The following is a 22250-nucleotide window of genomic DNA, read 5'->3' as shown; positions in this document are numbered from 1 at the left end:
GAAGTATATTTGATCTACTCTTTCAGACTTTTTAAAAACCCGTATTTAAAAAAAAAAATGTACTTGGTGATCTGACCCCTTCTTTTGGTCTCCACAGGCACTGCACACACATGGTGCACTTCCAGGCATGAAGGCAAATCACTCATATATGTATATTAAAATAAAAGAAAAATAATATAGTGCCACAATTCCAGTATAAATAACATACCAAGCAAAAATGTAATAAAACAGGGTCTAAGAGTATAGCCCTTTGGTAGAACACTTGCCTAGCATGCTTGAGGTTTTGGGTTCAATTTCCAGGACCATAAAACAAAGGACCAGGCACAATGGCCCATGCCTTGAACACCAGCACTCAGGAGGCAAAAGAAGTCTTTGTGACTTCACAGCTAGTGACAAACCCACTAAATTTTTGTGACCATAGGCTTATAATCTACAGAATTAATATGATTTATGGAACTTGGATTTTTTTCCCTTGAAAGCATTTCACTTCTAATACAAGCTTTTTATCTTTTTATTACATGTATCTATTAGTGTATGTATGTGTATGTGGGCGTCATGACACGTGTGTGAGGTCAGAGGACAACTTTCATGTTATTGGTTTCCTCCTTCCTCCATGTGGGTCTCGGGAATTGAACTCTGGTCGTTAGGCTTGGAAGCAGGTGCCTCTGAGGGGTCTTGTTGAGACCCAAAGTATTTATTTCTATCCCTAACCTTAGACATTAACCTTCCTTGATTATAAGAGATTTCAATCTGAACCTGAACTGCATAATATAGCAGCTTGCACATAACAGATTCTCCATAAATATTTGTTAGTCTGGCTAGCAGCTCCCTCAAAGTTGGATGTTGGGCAATATTTAAGGGAACTGAACACAAGAAACTGACATGGTCATGGCCCTGTCAACATATGCAGACAGATTTTCCATAGGAGAGGTGATGGAATAGCCCTGCGCAAGAAGCCGAAGAAATGAGACACCCATCCTGTAGTATGGAGGGGTGGGGTTGAAGACTCAGAAAGCCACAGTCCAGTGAGTCAACTGTGTTGACGAGATGGACAGGGGATGAGCAGGGCAGCCAAGACTCTTCATCCTTCCCGTCAGTTTTGGACCATGTTGGTTTGGCAAAGTGTCTACAGCTTTTCTCCAGACAGTTATCAATTCCTGGGGTGGGGAGGGGATTCAGGGTGGGGATTTTTCTGACTTTTTCTTTGTTCTGGTAGGCCTTGACACATTTAAGAGGATCCGAGAAAATATGAAGTTGTCCCTCACCCCAAAATCAGATGAAGGACCCAAGGGCCCATGTGTTAATACCCTATGTGGCTAGGCAAAGCTCAGATGATGGCCAGTGGCCTCAGCTGTGAATCACATATGAGCTTCTGACCCAGTCAGATAAAAAGACAACTGGGAGAATACTTGGCTCTAGAGTAATTATAAATGGGAATTCTAATAATACAAATATTACCAGTATTCCATAACCTTTTTCTCCCTGCTTTTGGTAACTTGATTCTTCTTACTGTTTGTTTTATATTTATTTCATGTGTCTGAGTATTTTTGCTTGCATGTATGTATATATGCACCACATACATATCTGGTACCTGCAGAGGTCAAAAGAGGGTACTGAATCCCCTGGAACAGGAGTTACAGAAGGTAGTGAGCATATGGGTGCTAGGAACCCAAGCCAGGTGCTCTGCAGAGGCAGCCAGTGCTCCTAATCTCTAAGCTGTCTCTCCAACTCCCTTAAATGTAATTCTTTTTTAAAAAAATATTTATTTATTATGTATACACTATTCTGTCTGTGTGTGTTTATGCCTGAAGGCCAGAAGAGGGCACCAGATCTCATTATAGATGGTTGTGAGCCACCATGTGGTTGCTGGGAATTGAACTCAGGACCTTTGGAAGAGCAGGCAATGCTCTCAACCGCTGAGCCATCTCTCCAGCCCCCCTTAAATGTAATTCTACATTTATTTAGTGTATGGAGAGATGCTGCAGCAAATGTGTGGAGGCCAGAATGCAACTGACGGGAAACCAGTTCTCTCCTTCCACCCTGTGAGTCCAGTGACAAAGTTGGACTGTCAGGCCGGCGGCAAACGCCTCCATGTACTGAGCCATCTCATTGGTCAACTCTTCTATTCTACACAGTCCAGGGAAAGGGCTACCCACTTTGTTACTCTTTTCAAACAGACAACTTACGGCTTTGTTCATTTTTCTCTGTTATTTTGTCTTCTATTAATTTCTGCTCTGGCCTTTATTTTTAAATGATTAGGTGGCACCTAAATGTAGTTCAGCTCACTGGGCAGCTAAGGAAGAAGGACCATTTACGTTTAAGTGTTCAAGACCAGCTTGGTCAATGTAGTGAGACCTCCATTTAAAAAAAAATATATATATATATATATGTATATATATATATATATATATATATATATATATATATATATACATACATACACTGTGACACATGTTTCTCCCTGCCTCCCTACATATAGTAAATAAATGTAATTAAAAAGAACTTTTTAATGATAGAGAAGGCACTTGGAAGTGAGCTTACTGGCTCCCCTTGAGCTGATAGCACCTGGTAAAACAAACAGTTCAAGCACACACACAAAACTTCAGTGCCTTACTGTCTGATCCCCAGGCTGCTGGGGTGGGGGGACCCCTGTCTACCAAAGGTGCTGCCCCCAACACGCTGAGTAACAGATGGATAACGCTAACTTTTGTTTCTCTCTGAAGGGAAAGCATCATAGCCTTTTAATAAATAAACCACAGTCTTTCAGACACAACTACACACATAGACGGTTTTTATTTTACACCACAGGACTCAACTGCTTGGCACTGAAACTGAAAAACAAGGCAAGAACATCACATATAGAAAGTACAGACATTCTGGCATTACCGCTAAGAATCTCTGCTACCTAAAGAGAAAAGGAATGCTAGGGACAGAAGCGTCTAAGGACAAACTCAAAATACTTCCAAGGAAATCAGAAAGTGGAATTTGTTCAGCTAAAGGCCCATTTTTCAATCTGTTCTGTTTAATTCTGTGGCTTTTATATTTCAGGTCTCAGCCTAACCTTGGTCATAGACTCCAAATAAAACCAGGGGTGCATTTGAGAACCCCAATGCTCATCTCTCCCCAGTCTCTGGGTGCTGCAGTAAGCTAAATGCTTTCTCGGTGTCCTCTTCAAATCCGGGAGCTGGCACATGCTTGGCAAGCACTCTAACACTGACCGCCCGCACGTTCCTCTTCAGGGCTCCATGCTGAAGCCCTTCTTGGTCACACTGTCATTTAAAATAAGTATTTCTGTCCAGTCCCCTATCACCCATCCATCACACCAAAACACAGATACAAACAATTTTGAAAAGGTTAAGTAAAATCAGCTTTTAAAACCCAGTAAAAAGATGATCCACTTAAGCCTGAAGAAATGGGAAGATTCTGAAACAGAAGGAAAAAAAAAAAAAAACACAGAAAACCAATGCTTTCCCAAAACACTGAAGCCCAGGGGCCCAAGGGCAACTTCCTCCTTGTCTCACTCAAGTGAAAGTGTTACATTTGTCCAAGCCAATTCTGGGAAGCCTGAACCTGGATTCTGAAAAAATTCTAAGCAACATCAGTCAACAGCTAGAAGAGACCCTTGCAAAATCTCATTTGCAGACATTTGCAGAGAAAACCTACACTTCATCTAGAATGTTCCTTGTTCCGCTGAGTCCTTCCCATGTATTCTGATTGAATTTACTGAAGATCAGTCACAAGAGCAAACGTGTGTGTGTGTGCACACGTATGCATCTGTCAGGGGCTGAAAGCTCCAGAAGAGCAGCTCTGGCTGGACTCTTAGGAAGTCAGGATAGCTGCACTCACATCCCTGGGACAAGTGGGTTCAAGGGCATGACTGTGCCTTATGCTGGCTTAACTACGTCTTTCACACATGCATACAACTGCACTTTCTGAAACACTATGCTGCACAGGGCTTTCTATAGCCTTCCCCAGCTGCCAAAATAAAGTAATACTCTCATTTAGATGTCTGCAATGACTTCATTCATATCACTCCTGGCACCAGAAATAGGATGGCTCTGTAGGCGTGACCTCCAGGTATAACCAATGATCACGCTGCCTTGAGGGGCTAGTTTTTCTGTCTTTACTTATTTGGTAGGAGGATTGCTGAGAACTGGACTTGGATTTTACATGCTGAGAACATGCTTTATCGCTGACCTGTCCCCCAGGCCCTAGAAGTTCCCGATGCCATGCTCCGCACAGGAGCAGGACTGCTGACACCACTTTGCTCTACAAAGGCAGCAAGGCAGCCTGTAGCTGGACTTAGAAACCTGCTTCCTTGACATCAGAGTTTGGTTTTGTTGTGGGCTTTGGGGGATGAGGGTTTATTTTTGATTTTTGAGACAGGGTCCCACTCTGTAATCTTGGCTAGCCCAGAACTCACCATGTAGCCCAAGTTGGCCTTGAACTAACGATCCTTCTGCTTCAGTCTACCAAGTACTGGGAGAACAGACATGCACCACTATACTCTACTGTAGTATCAGGGTTAAAAGAAGAACAGATATCTAATTCTACAAGGATGGAGAAAGAGAAAATGCCAACATAAACCCCACTGCTGTTTCTGTTGATGCTGTGAGAGGGAGCTGAGCTGGAGTCCAGTTGCTCCTTGTAGCTAGTGTCCATGCTGCCACTTACAGGAAGAACAGGTTCTCACACAGCTGGATGGCTGGTTCATGATGTAAAATCTGTCCAGACAGGAAGGCTAGCTTGTGGGCATACTTGCAAGGAGCTGGTACTCGGATAGTACCTGGCCAATTCCAGTACATGTGGCAGAGTTTGAAAGTCAACCTAAAGTTAGGATGAAAATGTGTTCTTAACACTGTTGCCTTCACCTAGGGGCGGGCAGGGGCTCATTCTCTAGGGGATACAACACACAACACACCAACAACAAACTGGGGGATTTGGGGAAACCTAATGCCAATTTTCAGGAATTGGTTTTATATTGGTTTATCTGGTTTGGTTTGGGGGTACAGGCTCTCAACTATCTAGTCTAGGCTGGCTTAGAACTCCACTAGTCTAGGTTGTCCTTTAGTTGCCAGTGAACTTCTTGCCTCAGCCTCTCAAGTGCTGGAATTACCTATCTTTCCATCTAGCTGGCTTGTGAGCTTTTTGAGACAAGGTCTTGTTAGGTAGTTGGAACTGGCCTGTAACTAATTATGCTCTTCAGGCTGGTGATTCTAGGTGATTTTCTGGCTTCAGCCCCCTGGGTGACAAAAGTATAAGCTTGTGTTACCACATGCAACTGGGGAAGTCTGCTAAAATATAAATGCCAGTAGCATGTAGTGTGCCCTGTAATCTCTGTTACTTAGAAGGCTGCGTTAGGAGCATAACTTGAGCTGAAGAGTTTGAGACCAATGTGGGCAACTTAGAAGACCATTTTTCTTAAATAAATTAATAAATACCAACACTTTATAATATAGGAGTAAGGGCTGCAGGCATCCACATTTCCTTAAAGCTCTTCAAGTGATTTTAATATAAAGCAGGATTACAAATCACTCTTCAAAAAGCTAACTAATATTATTAAGATCTGGGAGAGTCAAGGGGTGAAATACTGGCAGCTGGCTCAGTTGGTAAAGTGCTTACGGCACAAACTATGAAGACCAGAACTCAGCTCTCAGCAACCACATGGTGTGTGTTTGTGATCACAACACCGGAGACAGAGACCTGGTCTAACTGGAGTTCTAGATCCCAGTGAAAGATACTGTCTCAAAAATCAAGGTAGACAGCTGCTAAGAACAGATACTTGACAGTGACCTCAACCTCTAGACCCATGCATGCCCACGTGCAACACACACACACACACACACACACACACACACACACAAAAGGAATAAGTTATCTTGAGGTACAGTGACTAATGATTTAGCTATTAGTCAGGGTAAACAGTGAGAACAAGTATATTTCTGACAGGCTCACCTCTGCATGTGATCGGGGCTCAGATTTGCAGTGTTCAGGACACAGATGTAGTGTGTAGGTATGCCACAGCCCTGCCGCACGTGATGGGCAAGAAGGTAGAAATCCACCCTAGCAAAGAAAGAGCACCAACTGCTGAGATAACTGATGGCATTTTGAAGATCCCTGTAGCCCTACTATACAGGACTCAAGAAGGAAAAGGACAAAGTCAATTACATGAAAGGACAATGTGTATGTGTGTGCACACATGTGTGTATATATGTGTGTGTGTGTCTTGGGGGGGGCTCATGGATATAATATCAGCCCTAGAGGATGAGAAGGAAGTCAGCCATGTGTTGAGATCAGCCTGGGAAAGGAGTATGTGTGTGTGTCTATGTGTCTGTTGGGAGGGGAGGATCTCATGGATATAATCTCATATAATCTCAGTCCTGGGGAGGATAAGAAGGAGGCCAGTCATCTGTTGAGACAAGCCTGGGAAAGGAGTGTGTGTCGGTGTGTCTGTGCATCTGGGAGGGAAAGCTCATGGATATAATCTCACATAATCTCAGTCCTGGGGAGGATGAGAAGGAGGCCAACCATCTGTTGAGAGAAGCTTAGGCTACATAGAAAATTTAGGGGATGCAGTATGGGCTACATGAGACCTTATCTCAAAAAGAAGAAAGGAAAAAAAAGGTTTTTACTAAGAAGTAAAAGCCTTGCTATTTAAAAAAAAAAAAGGTTTTAGCTGGGTGCTGGTGGCACATTCCTTTAATCCCAGCACTCAAGAGGCAGAAACAAGTGGATCTCTGTGAGTTCGAGCCCAGCATGGTCTACAGAACAGGTTCCAGGACAGCTAGGACAATACAGAGAAACCCTGTCTCAAAAAAAATTTTTTTTGTGGGAAGTGGTGGCACACACCTTTAATCCCAGCACTCAGGAGGCAGAGGCAGGCGGATCTCTGTGAGTTCTAGGCCAGCCTGGTCTACAGAGTGAGTTCCAGGACAGCTAGGGCTGTTTCACATTACACAGAGAAACCCTATCTTGAAGAAAAAATTTTTTTAGGGCTCTGAACACAGCTTTGTGATGGAGTGCTTGTCTAGCATTCATGAGGCACAAGGTTTAACCCCCAGTAACAAAATGAGTGTGTATGTGCACGTGTACCTGTGTGTGTGCACGCATATGTGTGTTTGTGGTTGATGCCACCACTGAGCTCAGTCAAAGCTTGCTTTCTTCAGCACTCGAAAGTGAGGATTCCATTCCATGACTCTCTAGGAATATTCGAGCAACAGGTTAACTTCTCCAGCTTATTCCTCCTCGACTGAGGACCTCCATTTTGTCTACTCACCACTCACAGCTGGTTATGGTATGATCGACCACAGTCCCAGGGGAGGGTGTCACAAAGTGATCGGGGGCAGCGAGGTAGAGATTGGTGCTGATTTTCTTCTGCACCACGAACACCACCATCTTGGGGTGGTAGTTCTCAAAGGCTTCAAAGCACTTCTGCAGCTGAGGAATCTCGTAGTTGGCAACCGTCTTCAGCTGCCCATCGGACACGCCATCTCGGTACACCACGATCTTCTCTGGGAGACAGTGGTTCACCTGAAATGACACCTGGAGGAGGTGACTTTTGGCTCAAGGATCACAGTGAAAAGCTCACACCCATTGTACAGGCTGGAGACTTGGCAGCTGAGCCCACACCCGTTGTGCAGGCTGCAGACTTGGCAGCTGGGCCCTATAGCAAGTTAGCCCAAAGCACATGACTGTCAGCCATGCCAAAAGTGTCTAACCATTTTCCAGATTTGCTCACAGTAGCAAACGGTCTTGATACAGCTGAGGTGCTAGAAAATGTGAAACAAGACCCGGCCATTGTGAGATGCGTGCTCACAGCCTGTCCTCAAACAGAGGGGACACCGTTAAAAGGCAATGGCAGGAGGCTGACATGGTTACACACGCCAGCAATGGCAGCATTTCAAAGGCTGAGACAGGAGGATCACCATGAGTTCCAGGGCACCTGGACCATAGGGTGAAATCTTGTCTTTGGAAAAAGCGAGGGAGAGAAGGAGGGAGGAAGGGAAAAGATAAGGGAGGGAAGGAAGGAAGGAGGAAGCAAGGACTCAATTTTTTTACAAAGATAATGGCCAGAATAGGTGAGTCAGTGTTTATCTGACCTGGATTTAATGCTGACAACCTATCTGGAAAAGAACCCGGAAGTGTTAAGGAAGATCTAATGCATGACTACACTCAGGTTTTGACATGTAAGTAGCACCCCAAGTTGCTGAGAAGTTACAGGTCCTTCAGTAATGTCCCATGAACAGCAGAATGTCGGACCCACTGATAACCAACACAGTAATGTCAGACCCACTGATAACCAACACAGTAATGCCCCATGAGCAGCAGAATGTCGGACCCACTGATAACCAATCCAGCAGCAGCCCCTTGTGGGATCAGCTCTCAGAGTGCATTCAGGTCCATTTTAAGTTAGAAATCCCCTTGAAACAGATCTGCTCGACTTCAATTCTAACTACAGTTTAATGTAGGTTCTTGTCCCTTAAGAGGTAATTCTTGAGTAAAGCTTAAATACTCATTACATTCTGTAAGGATGACTCTACAAAAAAACTATCTCAGAAAAAAAACTCTTTTCCAAAAATTATCTCACTAAGCATGGTGGCTTGTGTTTGTAATCCTAGCTCTCAAACATGCATGGCAGGAAGACAGCTGTGAATCTGAGGCCAGCCTGAGCTACACAATAAACTACAGGTTAGCATGAGATGTGAGATAAAAGCTGGTCTTAAATTCCTCCCTCCCAATGCTTCAAACTGGGTGTGTGATGGTACATGCCTTTATCCCAGCACTCCAAAGGCAGTGACAGGTAAATATCTGTTAGTTCAAGACCAAGTTGCCTACATAGTAAGTTCCAGGTCAGCCAGGGCTGTATAATGAGACTGTTTCAAAAAAATTTTTTTTAATCAATGTTCCCCTTTTCTGAGAAACCTCAACTATTCCAACATTTACAAACATCTTTACAATCACTGGAGCTCCTATCCCTGTTTGAGCTAAGTTTTTTTCTGCCTCACTTCTCCCCCTCCCCCTCTTCTTTAATGTGACAGGACCTCAGTTCCCTCCTCCCTCCCAGTATCAGACAGTCTTGTACACAGAGTGACCTTAAGGTCTCCAGGCCCTAGGGTGTCTCAGCCCCAGAAGGCCAGCATTCGGAGATGAATGAGTGTTAGAGCTGTCCATGCTCTGTATATCTGGGTTTCGTGCTGTTCCAAGTCTCTGCCCACTAAATAACAGCAGCAGTCTCTCCAGTCATAACCACAGTGTTTCCAGATGCTGCCCCAGTTGAGAACTGTGACTTTAGCCACCAAGCACACAAAAGGCTCAGCCACACTCAGAAGCCAATGCCCTGTGGTAAGAGGGAAGGTGACTCGGGGTGCAGATGTGGCTTTACATATAAGCAACAGAAAGAATACATGGGACCTGGGGGCACTGCTGAGTCTGACCCAATGCTTCTTAGCTATGGCTTCAAATACTGTTTCCCGTTGATAACTCAAGTAAAACGATCACCTTGCCACGTTCTCAAGGCGGAGGGAAAGAAGCTACATGCACATATTTATGTAAACACACTGGTTGGGGAACTGACTCAGTGGGTAAAGGACTTATTGAACAAGCACAATCCCAGGGCCCACATAAAAAGCCAGATGTGTCGGGCTGTGGTGGCGCACACCTTTAATCCCAGCACTCGAGAGGCAGAGGCAGGCGGATCTCTGTGAGTTCGAGGCCAGCTTAGTCTACAAGAGCTAGTTCCAGGACAGGCTCCAAAGCTATAGAGAAACACGGTCTCGAAAAACAAAACAAGTGACATGCAGCAGCCTTGGGGAGCAGAGACAGGAAGAGAATCCCAGAGACTCACACACCAGCCATGCAGCTCTGGGTTCCATTAGCATCTCTGTCTCAAAAATAATCTAGAGAGTGGTGAAGACATACACCACACATGCCAGTATATATGCACACACACATACATACATACATGTATATGTGTGTGTGTGTGTGTGTATATATATATATATGGAGAGAGAGAGAGAAAGAGAGAGACTGACTATAGAGGCTGAATGTGGTGATAATGTCTATAATTCTAGCATTAACAATGCTGAGGATTGTGAATTTAAGTCCAGTCTGGGTTACACAGCCTAAGATCCTGTTTCAAACTAATGTTTGTTGTCACAGTTCAGACCAAGCCAGGTCAAGAACACACGTGGAATCACAGAGAAAGAACATAATGAAGGGAGTGGGGTGGGAAAGTGGAAATCTAATTTACCTCAAGTGCTTTTTGCCACCACCTCAGCATTCAGCCTGTGCTAATCTGTTAGCGAGTGCTTGGCACCAGACTATGTCAGTTTCTGATGTAGGATGTCCTTTTGTATATGTGTTGCTCTTATTGGTTAATGAATAAAGTTGCTTTGGCCTATGGCAGGGCAGAATATAGCCAGGCTGGAAGAGATATAGAGAGAGTGTAGGCAGAGTCAAGGAAATGCCATGTAGCTGCCAAAGGCGAACACTTTGGGACCTTACCAGTAGGCCACAACCTCAGTGATACATAGATTAACAGAAATGAGTTAAGATGTAAGAGTTAGTTAATAAGGAGCCTGAGCTAATAGGTTAAACAATGTTACAATTAATACAGTTTCTGTGTGATTATTTGGTGTGGGAAGTTCTTCTATGTATGTGTTGCTTTCATTGGTTAATGAATAAAGAAACTGCATTGGCCTGTGATGGGGCAGAGTAGAGCTAGGTGGGAGGGGAACTAAATTGAATGCTGGGAGAAAGAAGGTGGAGTCAGGAAAAGCCATGTAGCCCTGACAGAGACAGACACCAGATAGAACCTTACCGGTAAGTCACAGCCACGGGGCAATACACAGATTAATAGAAATGGGTTAAACTAAGATGTAAGAGATAGCCAATAAGAAGCTAAAGCTAACAGGCCAAGCAGTGATTTAATTAATACACTTTCTGTGTGATTATTTCAGGGCTGAGTAGCCAGAAACAAACAAGTGGCCTCCAACAGCAAGTGGCACCCAACTTGTTCGACTATATCCACATAAAACCTGAGAAAGCTTGGGTCTAGGCAGCCAGGAAATGAACAAGCAGCCTCCATTTACAAGTTTCTAGCACAACTAAAGGGCCAGCTGCTCACTGTAGGCTTATACCTAGTCAATACGGTTAAAATTCTCTGGGCCACTGAGTCTGCCCTTACTTCATAAGCTATAAAATGCCAGTTGAGGGAGGTGTCACTATATAAGGACAATCACAAGCCTAAAAGATAACTGCTAACGTATGCTGTAGAGACCATCAGTGATCTTGGTACATGGCACACTAAATGGCCAGTGTAGGCCCATGCTTACCCCTCTTGATGCTCCTGGCACTGGGCACAGTGGAAAGGGTCAGTGGATAACATGGTTGCTGAGCTATTTTACACGAGGCTCCACTCATTCACAAATGTGTAATCTCCACTGGATACGTGCCATTGCATTGTCTCAGAAAACTGCAAAACTCATTTTGTTTGTCCATTTGGAGACAGGGTCTCATCTAGTATAGGCTGCTCTCTGGTGTATGAGGTCCTTCTGTATTTGTATTGATTTCATTGGTTGAATAAAGAAGCTGCCTTGGCCTTTGGATAGGGCAGCCTTAGGTGGGTAGAGTAGACAGAACTGAATACTGGGAGAAAGAAGGCAGGCAGAGAGAGCCACCCGCCATGAAGCTGCCAGGTCAGACATGCTGAATCTTTCCCAGTAAGCCACGAGCTTGTGGTAACACAGATTATTAGAAATGGGTTGAATCAAGATGTGAGAGTTAGCCAATAAGAGGCTAGAGCTAATGGGACAGACAGCAATTTAATTAATACAGTTTCCGTGTGGTTATTTCGGGGGGTTAAGCTAGCCGGGCGGCGGGACACAGCCCACCACTCCTCACTACAACAGAATGGAGCTCCAATGTGGTAACGAACTCCACGTAAACCTGAGAGAGCTTAATTCTAGACACAGAAAAAAACAGAGCTCAACACAGCTTTTTGCTGTTTACTGGCGGGGTGCCGCAGAAAGACTTTCCTCACTCAGCAGCCACAGAAAAATAAGTGGTGATTTTAAAACACCGGCTTTCTGGGCTGTGCTGCCATTGCGACCTCTGACTCTTTTGGGAGATGGAGCATTTGGAGTAAAGTGCTATGATTTATTTGGTGGCAACTAGACTTGCTATGTGCCTAAAAGGGGGACATTGCGTGCTGCAGCTTAGAGGCACAAGCAGCTCCACCATGTTGGACTGGGTGGGGCAAGCAGGCAGTATCTGTTTTTGACCTAGGAATGTCACAGCTTAGATTCTTAAGTGCTTAGCAATTTAAAACTGCAAAGCAAAAATGTTCCTGGATACTAAAGAATTACAGATTCAAAATCGGGCAGATTCAGATATAAAATGGGTCACAGTGTTGGATGGGTGTACGTAGGCTTGGGAGAGAAAAGAAAACGAATATAGAGAATAAAGTTGATGCCTTAAAATAAAGTTAATGCCTTTTTTTTTTTAAAAAAAGGGAAGGGTAAAGTCTTTAAAGAGACAGAGTACAGATAGAGATTAAAAGAAATAAAGAAAAATGGAAAATTCACAGAGAGTTTGGATTCTGTATATTATTGTGTTTTCTTTCAATTTTTTGACTGTGAAGGAGCTAAATACAGAGACATTTCATTGTGTGGTCTGCTAAGCTAATCCAACATGTATATTATAAAACTATCTTGACTTCAGAATTTGGATCTAAGGATATGATGCTTTGGAAAAGAAGTTCTTCTTTTGTTTTCACAGAGGATGAGACCCTGTGGATTGCTTCTATCCCAATATGGTATGATAGACCACGCCATCCTGAAAGGTCACCGTGAACACCTTCAGAAAATTACTTCACCCAACTGATGACTGAGATGAACCTAGCATACAGGTTATACCATGAAAGACCCTACAGCAGGAAGAAGTTTGGAGAGAAATAACTGTGCCCATATTCCCATTGTTTATAAATGTTCTTTTACATTTAAAGTGGGATATGATATAGATATGAATAATTTACATTGATATAACTTTTGCTTTGTTGATATAAATTTAAGGTCAATTTTGTTATATGTATATGTATTTCTGATCTTGATTAAGGTATTATGATTGTGTAGTTCATTTAAAAATGTAATGTATAATTAGGAAATATAGGTTGTTAATGGATAATCATCAATAATAGTCAAGCTTGTAGTCATGTTAGATTTTCTAGATATATAGAGATATATTTCGGTTAGATAAGCATTCTTCATATCTTTCAAAGACTACAGAATATGGCATTTAATGTTTTAATAACTTAGGGCTTTTCATGACAATGAGACATGTCTGCTCCTGGAAGCACCAATCTACTTCAAGAGGAAGATGGGCATCGAAGAGGCTCCTTATGGAGTTTGATAGTCATTTGGGCAAGAAACTGCTCTTGTCTGGACTGTTGCATAAACTGGACATGAAGAACCTGCAGAGAGTGGACTGATGAACTTGCCTAAAGGTAAGATGATCCTTCAGGGTTCCTGATTCATGAAAGAGTCTGCGAGACATTCTGCAGAATACAGAAGAAAGTGACTGAACTCTCTTTGAAATTTCCTGCTTCATGGAAAAGTCTGCTGGATACTATGGACCAGAAGGCCAAAGATGGATGCCCCAACAGTACAGAAGAACTTTGGGTGACTGTCTATGCAGCGAGATGTCTCTGTCATTTCTAGAGTTTTGGGAGTTGCTTACTTCTTGTTTACTTAGGTAATTTTATATCCTTCTAGAGTCTTTGATGGAGTTGAAGAATATAGTTATTGTTTTCCTTTCTTATGATAAAAAATAAAATAGATATAAATAATATAACTGTAATTCTTGCTTGATAACTGTTTTGTTATATGTAATTTTACTATGTTAAAGTGAAAGCCTTTTTTGTTTGTTTGTTTAAACAGGAAAGGGGAAATGGTGTAGGAGGTCCTTCTGTATTTGTGTTGATTTCATTGGTTGAATAAAGAAGCTGCCTTGGCAGCTGGACATGAGTGCCATGAACTGGACATGCCAGGCAGGGGATTCTCAGGATGGGCTCTGTGGGAAACTTCTCTTCTTTCCTGCTAGAGATCAAACCAGGGGAGCATTCTGTCACCGAGCTTTGTTCCCAGCATATCTCAACACGTTTTCATGAGAAATTCTGACATAAATTACGAAAGCATTTTATAGAGTGACTAATGTGTGCTGTTGCAGCAGCCTGTAGTATCTCTTCAACTCATAAGGCAGGTATGATGGCCATTTGCAAACATAAAAAAAACACTGCTCTCACTCAGACTTCAGCAGTTCCCTTTCATTTGAAATGCCTCTATGCTAATATGCATTGAACATAGTAGGGTTTTTGTGTATGTGACAGGGTCTCATGTAGCCCAAGCAGGTTTCAAATTCTGTATATAGCTGAGCATGATTTTCAACTTCTCATCTGCCTACTTTCTTCTCTCAAGTGCTGGATCCCAGCTTATAGTTTTAACTTAATACATTTTCTTTCTTCTCTCCTCCCTTCCCTTTTCTTCCTTTCTTCCTTCTTCACTATAGGAACTGAACCCAGGACTATGTGCTAGGCGTGTGTTCTACTACTGCGTTAGGTGCCTGGCCTTCTAATTACTTTCTGAAACACAAGCTCACCAACCTGTCCAGCATGGCCTTGAATTCACACAACAACCCAGGCAGATCAGGACTCTCAGTAGTCCTACTGCCTCACCATCTGAGTGCTGGGATTACAGTCACGCATCACTATGTCTGCTCTCTTATGTCTTCTTCGCACTGAGTAAGCTTTCACTGTCTGGGCGCGCCAGTCATTTATACATTCGTCCACCAAAGAGCACACTCGCTGCTTTCAGGTCTCAGCAAGCGCGAGTAAGCATCCAGGTAGTTTATTGTGGGATCCTAAGTTTTCAACTTGTTTGGGAAAATATTGAAGAGCAGGATTCCGGGATTCTGGGGTAAGGTCATGCTTGGTTGTGTAACGGCAAACTGAGTATTCTGATGGCTCTGGACACCAGCATCTGCTATTCTCGGTATCTGGACTCTGCCCTTGCCACGGCTATAGTAGGTTGTTGGTTTTCTGTGTAAGGCTCTAGGAGCACAGCTGACATCTTTCCACATGCTTACTTGACATGTGCTGACATTCTTTCATGGCAGTGCTGGTCTTCTGTCGACTTCAGAGGGAAGTGCAGTGAGACAGGGCTTTTCTACATATGTAGCCAAGCCTTGGCTGGCCTGATATTATGTAGCCAAGGCTGGCCTCAAAGCCAAGCAAAATCCTTTTACCATAGCACATGTACTAGAATTCCAGTGTGTAGGGCTGGAGAGATGGCTCAGTGGTTAAGAGCATTGCCTGCTCTTCCAAAGTTCCTGAGTTCAATTCCCAGCAACCACATGGTGGCTCACAACCATCTGTAAAGAGGTCTGGCGCCCTCTTCTGGCCTTCAGGCATACACACAGACAGAATACTGTATACATAATAAATAAATAAATATTAAAAAAAAAAAAAAAGAATTCCAGTGTGTACTACCACTTCCTCCACTTCTGGAGAGAAAGACATCCAACAACGACACAGCCCTCTTGCCTCTGCCTCCAAGTGCTAAATTACAGATTGTAGGCATGAACCACCACAGCAGGCCATTTTGCTTTATTTATTTATGTATCTATTTATTTACTTTGAGGCATGATCTCTCTATGTAGCCCAGATTAGCCTCAAACTGTGGAAGGACTTGCCTCAGCATCATGAGTTTGGATCACAGCTATGGGCTACTGATGACTTATACAAAACACAAAAGTAGCGGGCTGGGCTTTGCATCTTTAGAAAGAATCATATTATTTTGTCAATTATATGCATGTATCTATGTGTCAATGTTTATTATTTTAGGTGCTTACAGAGGCCAAAGAATTCAGCTCCCCTGGACCTGGAGTTACAGGTAATTGTGAGCCACCCGATCAAGGTGTTGGGAACCAAATTTGGGACCTTGGGTCCTCTACAAGAGCAGTGTGGGCTCTTGACTACTGAACCATCTCTCTTGTCCCTGGGTCTTATACTTTAAGCATAGGTGTGTGAGGCACTGCGAGCCAACCTTTGTGAAGTAAAGGCTGTGCAAAGGCTTATTATTACTTTTTGCACGTTTAAGGCCAACTGCTCCAGCAGCATTTGTTGAAAGATACCAGTTTCCCACTGACTTGCACCCATTCCTTTAGCAAAGGTTATACAACTATACTTGTGTGGTATATTTCCAGGCTGTTCTTTTCCCTTAATGTTCTGTTTACCTTCCCATGGGTATCACACAGTGCTGATCACCACGGCTTCATGCTCAAGTGTTTAAGCTCTGGAGCATCAGTCTTCAGACCATCCTTAGGCATGTGGTGGCTAGCCTGTGTCTTTGGACTCTCCATATAAATCTGAGAATGACTTTGCTGATGTTCACCAAAGAACTTGCTGGCATTCCATTGACTGACTCTGTGTTATAGCTGGGAAGAACAGATACCTTGATGATATCAAGCCTACCAATTAATAAAGAATTATTTTTATTTCTTCATCAGTTTAATAGTTTTCCACATGTGGATCTTACAATAATTTTTTTTGAGGCAGGGTTTCCCTATGTTGGTCTGGCTGTCCTGGAATTCACTATATAGGCCAGGTTAGCCTTCAATTCATAGAGATCTGCCTGCCTCTGCGTTCCAAGTGTTGGAATTAGAGGCCACACCTTTAAACACCATAGTCAGATTAAAATTCCAGCCTGTCAGTTGCTCACAGCAGAAATAAAATTTAATACTAAACATTTTTTAGATTTATTTTTTATATATTAACACTTATCTGCATATATGTATGTTCACCATGTGTGTGCTGCCTGGTGCCCTCAGAGGAGAATGTCAGATTCCCTAGAACTGGAGAGAGATGGTTGTAAACCACCATGTGGGTGCTAGTAACCGAACCCGGTCTTTTGCAAGAGCAACAAGTGCTCTTAACCACTGAGATATCTCTCCAGCCCCAACAGTTTCCTTTCTTATAGAATTGAACTTCAAACAAAACCACACACATCATTGCCATTCAAGACTAAAAGTGAAAACATTTAAGAGGAATAAACTTCCAGCTTCCTTTCTTTACTGCATCAGTTGGGACGTCTAGTATGAAGCATCAATAGACAGAAACCGGAAGGACAGAAAGCTACCTTTGTTTGCACTAAACATGCTTATTGCTGTATAACCACCAGGTGGGTTTACTAAACTATGCAAGGCTAGTTCAGGAGACTTCTATATGATTAAAAAAAAAAATCTTACCCAAGTCCTCCATGAAAACCCTCTCCAACTAGTGACATCACACAAGAAACAAACCAGCTGCTTCCCCTCTAAGACAAAGACTAAAGTAGTGGCTTCCTCGTGACTGTTTTTACCAAGAACCACACACTGGGTGGCTCCAACAACAGACATTTGTTATCTTATGGTTCTGAAATTTGCAAGATGAAATCAAGATGTAAGTAGTGGGTTGAAGAGGTAACTCATTGGGTAGAGTGCTGACCTAGCATGCATGAATCCCACGTCTGACACCCAGCAATGCATGAAGTATGTGTGGTTGGACACTCTTAGAATCCCTGAACTCGGGGCCGGGCGGTGGTGGCGCAAGCCTTTAATCCCAGCACTTGGATCTCTGGGAGTTCGCCAGCCTGGTCTACAAGAGCTAGTTACAGGACAGGCTCCAAAACCACAGAGAAACCCTGTCTCAAAAAACCAAAAAAAAAAAAAAAAAAAAAAAAAAAAAAAAAAAAGAATCCCTGAACTCAGGAGGTAGAGGCAAGAAATCAGGAACTCAACAGCATCCTTAGCTACACAGTGAGTTTGAGGCCAGCCTGGAATACGTGAGACCCCTTTTGTTGCTGCTATTGTTTTAAGATAGATTTTAAGATAGGTTTAAATAGCCCTGGCTGTCCTAGATCTCACTCTGTAGATCTGGCTGACTTCTAACTCTGAGGTCTGCCTGCCCCTGCCTCCTAAGGGCTAGGATTAAAGGATGTGTGCCACTATGCCTAGCTGAGACTCCCTTTTATTTTATTTTTTTCCAGGGTTTCTTTGTAGCTTTGGAGCCTGAACTCACCCCTGTGAGTTCCCCACCTGTCTCTGCCTTCCAAGTGCTGGGGGATTAAAGGCACCACCACAGCCTGGCCCGGGAAAAAATCTTTAGAAGAGATCCCGCTTAAAAAGTCTTTCAGGTGTCAGTGGGGCCTTGCTTCCTCTGAAGGCCTAGAGAAGAGCCCTTTGGGGCCTCACACTTCCAGTGGCTGCAGCTACAGCACTGGAACCTCTGCATCTGTCTGCAGCTCTGTTTCCTCGGTGGAGTGCAGGGCGTGACCATCTGTCCCTGCACTTTCACACGGTGTTCTGGCTGCGTCTGCATCCAATTGTCCCTCTCAGAATAGCAGGCATAGCTAAATGCGCTGGGGCATATCAGAACTTTTGACTGAGACAGGAGGATTGCAATTCATGGCCAGCATGGGATGTGGGGAGTTTGAGATCAACCCGAGTTACACAGAGAGACCCTGTTTTCCATACCCTACACCCACAGTCACAGAATAGCAGCCAGTGAGTCAGGACCCACACTAACCCAGCTTTGGCTCAGCACTCTCAGTCCTGGGATTATGGGCATGCCTAGCTCAACATACATCTTTATAATAAAATGTAACACAAAATGTCTTGTACTCTTCCTCTTAATACAAAGATTTAACACTGGAACATTGTTTACTTCTTCCTAGTGATGAGCTGATAATGCCGCTGCTGGCACAGATTCCAGAGTAGACTCCCCACACATATCCAATCTGACACTGTAAGGCTGCAGATATAGTCACTTAAATTTACCATTGTATCCATTACTTTTACTGTCTTTTTCCGGTGAAAAATGTTATTGCAGTTTACTTCAGAGTAATCTGATGAGGACAGCGTCTCCACTTCTCAGTTCCCTTCATGTCTTTCACCTTCATTACTGGACATCACTTTCGGTGGACATTACATCCACTGGCAGTCACTGTCATTCAGCACTTTGAAGTCATCACTTTGTATCTTATAGCTGCACTGTTTCTGCTGACAAGTTACCTTTAATTCACTAAAAATATAACCTCTCCCAACTTATGTCTATTTTTTTATAATTTGTTAACTGTATCTTTGCACATATATACATAAACACATAAACACGCTCACACACACATATTTTTATCTCCTGGGATCTGCTGGACTGTGTGTGTATAAGAGACACAGAGACAAAGAGAGAGAGAGACAGACACCAGGACTCACCAGGCAGTGCAGGCTAGCCCTTCATCTGCCTCCTGTGCTGAAATTACAGGTGCACCACTGCACCTGCCTGCTTGTTGGACTCCGAATCAACGATCTGACATCCTCTCTGTCATAGGACACTCTTCTCCGCTGTCTTTTCAGATACTGCTTTGGTCCTTATGTTTGTTTGCTGCCTTGTATATCTTAAAACACACTATTTTAACATACACAATGGGGCGGGGGAGACAGTATGGAGTTAAATACAAAATACAAGCCAGGTGGTGGTGGCACATACCTTTCATCCCAGCACTCAGGAGGTGGAAGCAGGCGGATCTCTAAATTCAAGGCCAGCCTGGTCTACAGAGCAAGTTCCAGCACAGCCAGGACTGCACGGAGAACAAACTACACATAGAAATACGTATCTGTTGGTCTCCCTGTTTTTGTAGCTCTTGCATCTCTGTGCTTTAGTCTGATTACATCCTCCTGACCTTTCTTCAGCTGTCTTTAAACCACTGTTACCCACTGTTTTGGATGGTAACATCCCTGTCCACCCCCAGGAACTTTCTAAGCTGACACGCTACCCTGCAGTCTCAGAATGTGACAGTTTTTTAGGCAACACAAACACAGAGGTAAGAATGTGTGAAAATCCATTTACAGGACAAAGGAAGACACCAGAAGAAATCAACCCCACTGTCAGCTTCACCTCAAAGCTCTTGCCTCAAGAACTAGGTGGAAATACACGTCATTCTTAGAGCCCTTCACCCACAGTGCTTTTTACAGCATCCTTAAGACACTAGCACACCTACCTATGGGGTGTGCAGTCTCAATTACTCCAGTTTTCCCTTCTACAAACTGCAGATTTCATAGTTTTCAGTGCACTGTTCAAATTCTTAGTGCTTTTTTAAAAATCTAAGTTGTTTTTATTTATTCATTGATTATATTTTTTTAATATTGATTTATTGTGGAGGGGATGCATGGGATGCGTGTTACAAATTGTGTGCATGTATGTGTGCGTGTGAAAGAAGTTGTAGGATAGGTTCTCTTCTACCGTGTCGGACCAGGGGTCAAACTCAGGCACATCGTCAGGCTTATGGGCAAGCACCTTCACCCACTCAGACACATACTGTCCCTCATCTGTTTATTGAGACGAGGGCAATCCTCCAGTCTCAGCCTCTGGAGAAGCTGGGATAACCGAAGTGTATCACCACATGCAGGATATCTGATGGATGACGGGAATCTTCTATGAGTTACTCAGTTTTTTTTCTCATTTTCTCTCCCCACACACTGGTTGGCTGCTCTCTGGGATGGTGTCACTTCCTGCGAGGACTTTAGTATTCATTTCTGCTAAGGCAGCAGTCACAGCAGACCCATCCACATAGAGTGATAAAATAAGTCATTTGTCTTCATTTTTTTTTGCTTTAAGCTTGGTAATATTTAGGATTCGCATCCCAAAGAGTAGGAAATATATATACACAGGACAAGCATGATGGGGGCTGGGGTGGGGGACTTGGCTTTAATTTTGTCTCTTGGAGACTTTCTCTAATGCTGAGTAACTCTGCAACCTCTTAGCTGCATGTCTGCAGGGTCAAGGCACCCAAAGCTGCCCTCATTTCTCTACATTGCGGTTGTTTTGTTTTCATCTCCACTTCCTTATTTTTCTTCTTTAATTAGCTCTTTAATTAAACTGAAGCAGACTGGACATCATGACATCTGTAATTCGAGCCCAGATTAACAGTGACTTCCAGAATAGCCAAAGCTATAATATCAGACCTCAGCTCTAAAAGCAAACAACAGTATCAAATAAGGAGAATGGGCCTCTGTGTGTTCCTTTTTCTTTTTTTTTGGTTTTTCGAGACAGGGTTTCTCTGTGGTTTTGGAGCCTGTCCTGGAACTAGCTCTGTAGACCAGGCTGGTCTCGAACTCACAGAGATCCACCTGCCTCTGCCTCCCGAGTGCTGGGATTAAAGGTGTGCGCCACCATCGCCCGGCTGTGTGTTCCTTTTTCAAACCAAAGCCAAGCACAGTGCTCACAATAAACGAGCAGATCATGTGGACTCTCGAGGGACTTCCCTTTAAAGGAAACTGGAGAAGATCACTATCGTGGATCAGCAGATAAAATGTGAGGAATTAAGATAGTTCAAATGTGATTTATAATCCATTCGAAGGGACTATGATTAACATTCTAGTGCTTTCCTGTGCCCACCTGCAGCCTTGGCCCTCTGGTGACTGACAATCAGCCGTCACCACAGGATGGAGAGAAGAGGTTCACAAATCTGAAGAAACCCTTGAAGTTGGGTTTCTTGTCATCCCAGGACTTAGGCAGCTAAAGCAGAATAATCACAGACAGAGACTGTAGCCTGGGCCACACAGTGAACACAAAGCCAGTGCAAGCCTCACAGCAAGTCTGCCCATTCATTAGCTATAAAGCTATCTGAACAGAGGCATCACACGCTACGTGCAAGCCAGACTACAGACATTATAGAGTGCAATCAATCAAAAGGGCAATTTATCAGCCCACCACACCCATGTAAGCATCCCAGTGAACTTCTGGATCTAAGACTCAGGTCACGGTTGGCAGCTCTCCGCATGCCTTATCATATCCTGGTGCCAGGAACCCAAGTGTTCTGCCTTCCCAGGGAGAGAACCACTGATGTTCCCTATACAGGACTTCCTGACTTGAATGGAGCATTTCTTCCCTCGCTGTCCTACATTTCTATTCTTTTCCTAAAACAAACCCCAAACACAGATAGAGCAGCTTTTAGTGAGTTCTGGATCCGTTAAGCAAACTATGAAGCAAGAGCGAGATTTGGGGATCCACCCAAACTTTCAACTGGTAGGCCTTCTGAATGGGGTAAGATTAGGTAAACTTCATTGTTTGGCCCTAGATTCTTTGATCAACAATGACATTTCTGAAATTAACATTTGCTAGAAAAGACATAAAAAGTTGGAGACTTCCATCTAGAAAACCAGAA

The 22250-nt window shown here is 43.4% G+C and overlaps 1 protein-coding gene across 2 annotated transcripts in view; it reads right to left on the bottom strand.

The window, feature by feature from the left end:
- Nucleotides 1–4670: 4670 nt before the first annotated feature.
- The window catches only part of Piwil2 (piwi like RNA-mediated gene silencing 2), a 56478-nt gene continuing 38898 nt past the window's right edge, over nt 4671–22250 (bottom strand). The window contains exons 20-22 of one of the 2 annotated variants that reach the window (XM_057786609.1): nt 7277–7530; nt 5956–6063; nt 4671–4827 (exon numbers count right to left, since the gene is read on the bottom strand). In XM_057786609.1, the coding sequence (XP_057642592.1) occupies nt 4671–4827; nt 5956–6063; nt 7277–7530 (519 nt within the window). The remainder of the gene's footprint in view (nt 4828–5955; nt 6064–7276; nt 7531–22250) is intronic. The other variant, XM_057786608.1, reaches the window with a different exon arrangement.

The sequence above is a fragment of the Chionomys nivalis genome, chromosome 12 (genome assembly GCF_950005125.1).
Source record: "Chionomys nivalis chromosome 12, mChiNiv1.1, whole genome shotgun sequence".
Lineage (NCBI taxonomy): Eukaryota > Metazoa > Chordata > Mammalia > Rodentia > Cricetidae > Chionomys > Chionomys nivalis.
Note: the sequence above shows the minus strand (reverse complement) of the source record. Positions and strands in the feature narration are given on the sequence as shown.